The 8,846-nt window shown below is 35.3% G+C and overlaps 1 protein-coding gene across 1 annotated transcript; it reads right to left on the reverse strand.

Moving 5' to 3' along the window:
- Window positions 1-1,664: 1,664 nt before the first annotated feature.
- On the reverse strand, window positions 1,665-6,142 carry LOC103955242. Its single transcript, XM_048567942.1, has 7 exons — window positions 5,926-6,142; window positions 5,749-5,832; window positions 5,345-5,503; window positions 4,342-5,144; window positions 4,067-4,250; window positions 1,849-3,971; window positions 1,665-1,688 (listed from the first exon to the last, which is right to left on the reverse strand). Exons 1-7 carry the CDS (start codon window positions 6,098-6,100, stop codon window positions 1,665-1,667), a joined length of 3,552 nt encoding a protein of 1,183 aa, XP_048423899.1. The 5' UTR covers window positions 6,101-6,142.
- Window positions 6,143-8,846: the final 2,704 nt, after the last annotated feature.

Genomic DNA, 8,846 nt, shown 5'->3' on the forward strand with positions numbered 1-8,846 from the left:
AATCGAAATCGTTAATCGGTTGCAGAGCACAGTTTTTTCCTTTTTGGATTTCTGCGATTTCTAAGGAAGAAGTCGAGAGACTTCTATTGGACACCAGGTTAAAATACACCAAAAGAGTCCGGAAGAGTAAAAACAAAAAGAAGGGAGCACGATGACCAACACGTGTGAAACATGACACAAATGCAATTAAACAAATCAAGCAGGGGCAAAAAGGGAAACACACTGCCCTAAAACAGTGCCACCCGAATTTGGGTTTTAGTATATACTAGCCTCTCTGCACGCACTAACGTGCGTGCGAGAGGCATTTTTGCATCACGGGCGCTACGCGCCCCTAAAGGTGTATTGTGTTAGTTTTTCCCATTGTAATTGTCAAGATATACTTTAAATGTATTGTGCAAAGAGGAACTTTTTTTTTTATCATGCACGTCCTAAAAAGTTATCATGTTTTTCATTTTTACTTTGTGTAAAGTAATGATTTAAATGTTATTCATGCACTTATCAAACAATATACGATTTTAGATGCAAGTTCCTACCTAAAGCCTATGAACGATAGCAAGTATATGTAAATAAAAAAAAAATAGTAGATGAAAACAGTAAGTACTCGTAGCAAAATACAAAACAATTTAATTGTCAAAATATAAATCCTACATAACAATATGTACATTATTCACAATACTCATAGAGTGTATATGTCACTGTTTTTTTTTTAAAGAAAGTTTACATATTGACATCAATGCTGCAATTTCCACCCATTTGTTCATGATTGATGCTTCAAATTTTCATTGCCAATCTACAAACGATAGTGAGAAAATTAAAAATCAAATAAAAAGAGTTAATTGATAAGTGAGAAATGCATACTGAAAGGTTATCGTTAATAAAGCTGTTACCTATTAGGAATCACCATAATTAGCTGGAATGAAGCAAGACTTCTTTGTATACTACATTCCGTGTAAATACACCTTGTTGGCCTACTATGGAGCCACTTTTTACTAACACGGTTGTGGTTGACTTTGAGACCCCCCTCGATAAAGCCACATATAATTGTCCATGGCTGAAGACATGATCTGGAAGGTAAACGCCTACATGTGGTATTGTCTGACCTTGAGATTTGTTTATAGTGATAGAGAAACTTAGTTTCACTGGAAATTGCTTTCTTGTAAGTTCAAATGGAAGCCCAGCAGTATCAGTACTTTTGAGAGGGATTCTTGGTAAGAAAACTCTGGATCCGGCAAATTGTCCAGTTAGAATTTCAGCATCAATAAGATTTCGGTAAGAACCACGACACAATAATCTTGTACCATTACACAATCCCAATTTCGGATCAATATTTCTTAAAAGCATGATTGGAGCACCTCTTTTCAGAGTTAACTTGTGCGGAGGCAAACCACCAAGTGAGATTGAATTCAAGAACTCTGGCTGATACAAATTCCTTGCGTCATCCTCAACTGAATCAAATGAATACATTGTCTCTTCTAAACCCGGAAACATATTGATTATCTTTTCATTCAACATATCAACGTCTTCATTTGTAGGAGTTACCACTGCCCTTTCCACCATGTAGGTTGCATCATTTATATGATCCTCTAAGTCAGGGAAGATTTTGGCAATTAATTGATTAATGGAATGCTCACTCTCCCATGGTATCACCATGCATTCAGGTAGTTTTACCATATCATCCATAATAACATCTTCATTCCCATCACCAACACGAAGTAAAAATTCTGAAAATTCACAATCATTTATGGATCTCATGTTTTGTTTGAGTTTTAAAATCTTTATTTGTGACCAAAATGATGCCTTAACAACACTTGCTTGGATTAGTTCGGACTTGGTTCCTTTCCAGATAACAGGAAGAACTTGTCGAAAATCTCCCCCAAATATCATTATTTTCCCCCCAAATGGTAAGTCAATATCTGTTAAGTCTCTGAACGTTCGATCGAGTGCTTCAAATGCATGACGATGCGTCATTGTTGCTTCATCCCAAATAATTGCCTTTGCCTTTTGTATTAGCTTTGCTAAATCAGATTGTTTACCGATCGAACACATCGATGATGCATCGAGACTAAGTGGTATCTTGAATTTAGAATGTGCTGTCCTCCCACCAGGCAATATCGTAGCTGCTATTCCAGATGATGCTGTTGCTAATACTATGTGCCCCAACCTTCTCAAGCTTGCTAACAATGCACGATATAAGTAAGTTTTTCCAGTTCCACCGGGACCATCCACAAAAAAAGTTGCATTATCCGATCGTTGAACTGCACCCATTATTATGTTAAACGCACTTTTTTGGTCATCATTTAAGCGTTCAATTGCATCAAGATCTTGTTGTGGAATACATATGGATATTTCATCTTCAATACATCCCGTCATTCCTGAACTTGATTCATTTCCTCTTGTCATTTGGGGCAAATCAAACTCGTTTATACTCTTGTTAAATTGAACCAAAAGTATGTTCAACTCACGCAAGAGTATGTTGGTAGCAAGTGTGGGAGTTATGTTAGTCATGGAAACATAATCTTCCATCATGAATGGACAGAACTCATCCCATAACCCTCGAACACCAATTGGTGCACAATATACCAATATGGTGACGAATAATCTTCTTAAAGCCGACGGCATCTGAATTGTGGAGGCCTCTAACAAACATTGTCGAATACTGTCATCTCTTTCTAACAAACCTCGTTGTTCTGCTGCCTGCTTAAATGTTGGATGCAAAACCCCATTAACTGTTCTCAAGTTTGTGAAGGATGTTGGTCCTCTAACATGATTAAGAAGAATCCGAAGGTAAAATTTTTCGCCTTCAGCAGGTGAAACTGCATATATTCGCCCAATAACCTTGTTACGATTCTTTCTTTTAGACCACTTTCTTTGAGCTTGAATCCATCTGTAATGTGATGGTATCTCCATGTATAAATAATGTCGCGCTTCTGCATCCACATGATTAAGTGTAAAAAATTCAGTCAACATTGTCTTTCTTGTACTCTCATCATGTAGAATATTTGTTATGCTTTCATCGGCACGAAACTGAACTTGGTGCATATTAGGAAGATGTATTTGCATTCGCTCAACAGATGGATAAATTCGATTAATAATGAACTTGAATATTTTCCATAATGCCTCTGGTGCGCAAACCCATCTTGCATCCTGAAACTGCTTTATTTCATCGTATTGAGGGTCTGATTGCACTTCAACTGTTACTCTGTCTGGGCCTTTGTAAACATACTTATATAAGTACTTGACACTTTTTATGCTTGCGCAAATTTCGACATTGATGTGACAATCATACCTTAACAGCAACCATGGATTATACGGAATGACCCAACTATTATCAACCATTATGTTTCCTTGTCGATTAAGTGAGACGGGCAATCGATTTCCTCGCCTTTGATAAATTGGATACGAATCATTCCCTTGAACGGTGACTGGTGCAAATGGTTTGGGAAACTTTCTCTTACAACTCCCATTTTTCATACATGGAGATAGAGGATTATGAATCCCACACGGGCCATGAATCATATGCTTTAACACCACATTATAAAGTTGAGGCTCTACATCTTCATTTGGTATTTCAGCTCTAACAATTCGGTCATACTCATCTGGGTTATTGATCTTATCATTTTCATCTAACACAACCAGCATATGCACATGTGGAAGACCACGTTTCTGAAACTCAATAACGTATGCGTAAGCAACAACATTGCCCAATACCCCCTTTTCAATGATGTCTTCTTTTAGTTGCTCAAGTTTTGCACGAAATACTCTAGTGAGTAAGTCAGGGCGATCTTGTGGAGTTTGTCCAGCGAGTAATTCGCTTTTGATTTCTTCCCAACTTGGGTTACATGTCATGGTAATAAAAAGATCTGGCTTTCCGAATCTTTGAACCAAAGTCATTGCGTCTTGATATCGTTGGTACATGTCACGTGGGCTTCCAACAAATGATGATGGTAAAATAATTCTACGCCCGATGCTACCTAATAATATTTTATTTTCAATTAGCTATATATATTGTACACACTTTAAACAAAGTTATATTTCTAAATAACGATGACTGAAACGATATATATACCTGCATTGTGTTGACCTGCATTTAGAGAGTCTTCAAGTCCTTTGTAGAGATCCGCTCTAACAGTGGCTTGATTAGAACGCAACCATCTAAGTTTTTGTGATTCAATTTTAATGTAGTTATCTACAACATATTGTTGCAAGAGACGTCCACCTCGAAGCAAAAGTGATGATCCATTATGGCGTATCTACAAAAGCAAATTTCATATATTGCTTTTAATATAGGAATCATCATTCATCTATATATACCGGGAAGTAAATTATGTTATCAGTACAAACCTGTAACATATAAGCATAATAGTCACAACATGTTATTGCTCTTCCACCATCATCACGACTGTTAACATCCCATCCATATGTACCGTAAGGCAGCAATAGTGGATATTGTAAGGGATCATAAAATCCAACATAGTCTCGGACGTGAGAAAGTCTTCCACTAATTGTCTCCACCACGATATCCCTTCCATTTGCAATTGTGGCATTATCTCCGTCTATTATAATTGCCGCAACTTGTGATGCTGATGGTAGAGTATACTGACGCCGATCTATTGGTTGCTCTTTTAGGATCAACTTGCAATTCGGCAAATCTTGGCGTTGTCCGAGGCTTCGCAATGTATGAACAAAAGGATTATGGTTGTTCAACATATGTTGTATCTTTTCAACCACACGTCTATCTAAAACTTCACTTTCACACATTCGGTTTTCAACTTCATGCTCAGTGTCATATATATAAGCTTGTAAAAATCGCGGTCTGTTCCCTTCATTTGGTAAAAGTCCACCAATCTTATGATATAATGCACCTTGAGCACGAAATGTGTAAATCCCACGACCACCAATATTAATTCTTTCATCCACGTGTACTCCCATTGAAGTGAATGCAAATGCATGATTGTAAGCTCGAATTTTTTGCCTGAAGTGTCTACCCTCATTTGTTTGGTCAGAGAAAAGAGCAACCATTTCTGGTGGGGATTGTATTGGGGGTAAAACAATTCTTCCTTTCAAGCAACACATATTCAAAGTTTCTCGAGCAAACAATCGTGCATAGCAGTACGGACATGTGGTTGGAGCAGATAATTGGCAACCTAGGATACCCCGATTCTCATTATAATTTCTAGCACAATTGTGGTTTCTTCTTCCTCTGGTTTGGCGCACATGACAATTGGTTCTATTTGCATGTTCTTCTTCTGATATTTTTACATGAATATCCAACATTCAGTATAACAAATTTTCTTTGTAACTAATCACATATCTATATACAGATAAAATTATATACTAAGCTCACCATTGTGGGGAGGAATTGAGAGCATCCCATAAGATATTTGTGACCTATTTGAATGTGCTAACTGTCCCATATGAGTACGCATTCTAGTAGAAGTTTGGTCATCATGATTTGTGATATCTGACAAAACCCTTGAATTCGCGCTTTCATGCTCAATTTGTTCTAATAAATAGACCACATTATAATACGATTAGTTAAAAAAATTTGTCTTTAATATTTAATATATTTAGTTGTGAGTCTAATATTTCGTAAGACTACCACTAAAAATAACTACAACATTGAGATCAATATGAAAGTATCGAAGAAAAGAATACAATGAGATTTCAATTCACTAAATTTTGTTCTTAAAAAATAACCTAATTTTTTAAGTGTGAAACAAATACAAATAAAGAAATTGAAATAAATACCAGGAATTTGTTGTTCTATATTACTGGGGTCGACCTCAACATCATAGTTAGCCAACTGAACCCGTTCTTGTATATTATTGGGACCTACTTGTTGCATAGTTAAAAGAAAAATTAGAAATTAGATTTTTTTTTTTTGCATTAGTATGAGTTAAAGGAAAAGGAATATGAAATAAATACCAGGAATTTCTTGTTGTATGTTACTGGGGGATGTCATAGTATGATCATCATATAGAGTTGGAATTTGTTGTCTTTTTTCTTGTGCTATTAGACGTCGTCGAGCTAGATATCTTTGATGTTCTTCAGGACTCAATGATTGACGCCATTGTCTTGCACGACTTTGGCCACGCTCCATGGAAAAATTTATCTAAAAAATTAAAAAATAAATGAACCTAAATTGAATACAAATTCTGTTACATTCCATAAATATGAAAAAGTCTACGTAGATGCCTATGAACAGAAGAAGAAAAAACATTTATCTACACATCATTTTCGTTTACTATGATAATGGTGTTATCGTTATGCATGCCTTATTGTCATATTGCCATGTTCGTTGAAGAATTTAGCAGCATATATTCCATCCAATTTGCACAAATGTGAGTAATCTCTCATACAATTTTTACTATTTTTCCTTTAAAACAACAACGAAGATAAAATGGGAAAACATAAATGATTAAAAAAATCTGAAAATATGACATGTAATTTCATTTCTAAATACATGTTGATAAAATTTAATGTCCTTAAATCAAAATTTTCAGATTCATAAGTTTTCAGTCAAAGTTATAGGACACGCACCAGGTAATAATGAACTTGATTTTAATTATGACAAATTCAAACAGCAATGAATAATTTGGAAATGTGAATGCCTCTAATTGTTTAACGTCAAGGGGTATTACTTAAACATGTATAGGATGCTTCACCTATTTGACGTTAAACAAATGTCCAAGTTGCAGCTGTTTCCCTCTCCTATTAATGGAAGTGATTTACTTAAAAACTTGGAAATGTGAATGCCTCTAATTTATATATGGACATTATATAATTGTCAAATATTTAAAAGTCAAGCATTTGGTTGGAGCATAATTTGTTTAATTTTTTTTTTTTTATGATTATAAGGGAGTGGGAATAGATGAAATATGGGATAGAGTTCGATACTGGGTAGCGTTTTGAGCATCAGTTTCAAATGCGAATAGAAAATGGAAATTTATATTCATTTACAAACGTAAAGGTGTAAACATATCAATAGGGTATGTGACGAAACTCTGTGATTGTAAGCATTTATAATGGAGTGTGTGATACTAAGATAGCTTGATTGGGAGTTTTTTAGAAGGCTGGTACATATGACATTGGGAGTTTCGTTACATTCATGCCTCTTCTAGTTATACTCGTGTATCAGTGTTTATTTGCTCCCTATCAGTAACCTTTGGAGTTGAGGATTCTAAAAATGAGAGAAATGAACCTAGAGATGCATCTGAACTTGGATTTGGAACTTAACGCATGTATAAAACAACACAGGTACATATTACAATTTTGAGTCCTCAAAGAAACCAAGTGAAGGCAACAATTCATACACAATTGAAAGATCGGATCCTCACCAATATCTGTCACTGGCTCTCCCTTATCTTTTCATTACCAGGAATACACTTTCCCCACCTTCCCTTTTCTTTGAGGCCTGACGAATAGGTCTGCAAACAAAATTGATGCATAAATCTTCATAATATATTCCAAATGAGATCTAGTTTATGCTTCTATCAATTATTTAGCATGATTCCAAATGGTACTTAGCTTAATTATCGAACTAAGAAGGCACACAGCACACCACTTTATTACAAAATTGGAAAAAAGAGAGTGAAAAATATTCAAGGAATCAATTCCAACTATCTCTGAATCACACAAATCACAGAGCACACCACTTCATTCCAACTAAAATATTGAGCATTCAAGGAATCTGAAGTCATAAATGATTACTAACTTTTTTTTCCACTCAGCCAAATATGTGGTAAACCGCCAAAAAAAAAAAAATTCCAAAACATAAAAGCTGTACTAAAAAGCTGAAACATGCAAGGAGGGCTTTTGAGATTAGATGAAGAAAAGTTAAGGAAGGCTTTTGAGACCGAAGATGAAGACAACCCAGTAGGATAAAAAAAAGGTATCATGCACATTCATTGTTGATCATCTCATGCTTCTGAAAGTTAACATGCCAACTAAACGTTTCATATTACATTGTGCGATGAATTTTCAGCATAAATTGTGAAGGAAAGGATGTCGATGGAATGAAGACTCTTCTAATTAACTTCTAACCAAAACAGTGGGAGTCTAATTAAGCTGTTGGATGAGGTAAAACATCAGATAGATGTTCTGATAACTATAACTATTTGCATGTATAACATAGGAGGCCATTAACAAAATGCAAACACATTCCGAAAGTGTTGAAAGTGCCAATGCTAATTAAGGTTAGGGGAATTTTTGGAAATAAGTCGGTGCTAAAAGAAAAAAGCCAACTGTTCTGCTATTCTCACCTTTCGTTTTCTTCAAGGTTCACTGCCAACATGAGCTCTACGGCAAGAATGGACTTTCCCACCTTTCCTTTTCTTCGATCTCCGACGAATAGGTCTGCAACCAATGAGTATGTAAAACCATAACAAAACATGAATTGTATTTGTTTTAATAACTTGAATCTGTTTTATAAAAATTGAAAGAGCCTGAAAAAAGAAAACATGACGACACAGTAAGTTGTAGGATAAAAAAAAAGGGGGAGGACTGAGGTGTCAACTGAAATAATTCAGGGGGAGGACTGAGGTGCCAACTGAAACATCAAGTATTGGTACCAAAACACAAAAGAACTTAAAAGTCAAAATATAAAGCCTCCATAACAATATTTACTTTATCACACATCAAGTATTGGTACAGACAATTTATACATTTGAAGTAAATCAGTTAAGTTATTATCATGTTTCCTGATAACTATAACATAGGAGGCTATTTAAAAAATGCAAACACATTCCGAAAGTGTTGAAAGTGCCAATGCTAATTAAGGTTAGGGGAATTTTTGGAAATAAGTCAGTGCTAAAAGAAAAAAGCCAACTGTTCTGCTATTCTCACCT

The sequence above is a fragment of a genome, unplaced genomic scaffold (genome assembly GCF_019419815.1).
Source record: "Pyrus x bretschneideri cultivar Hongxiangsu unplaced genomic scaffold, Pyrus_bretschneideri_v1 Contig47, whole genome shotgun sequence".
In the NCBI taxonomy this organism is placed as follows: Eukaryota; Viridiplantae; Streptophyta; class Magnoliopsida; order Rosales; family Rosaceae; genus Pyrus; species Pyrus x bretschneideri.

Excerpts from the sequence above, each read along its gene's own strand:
- LOC103955242 (XM_048567942.1), bottom strand. The coding sequence starts at position 6,100 with ATGGAGCGTGGCCAAAGTCGTGCAAGACAATGGCGTCAATCATTGAGT. Across the intron at positions 5,504-5,748 it reads TATAGAACAACAAATTCCTG|AACAAATTGAGCATGAAAGC; the intron begins GTATTTATTTCA and ends TCTATTTATTAG. Across the intron at positions 3,972-4,066 it reads TGCAGGTCAACACAATGCAG|GTAGCATCGGGCGTAGAATT; the intron begins GTATATATATCG and ends AAATATTATTAG.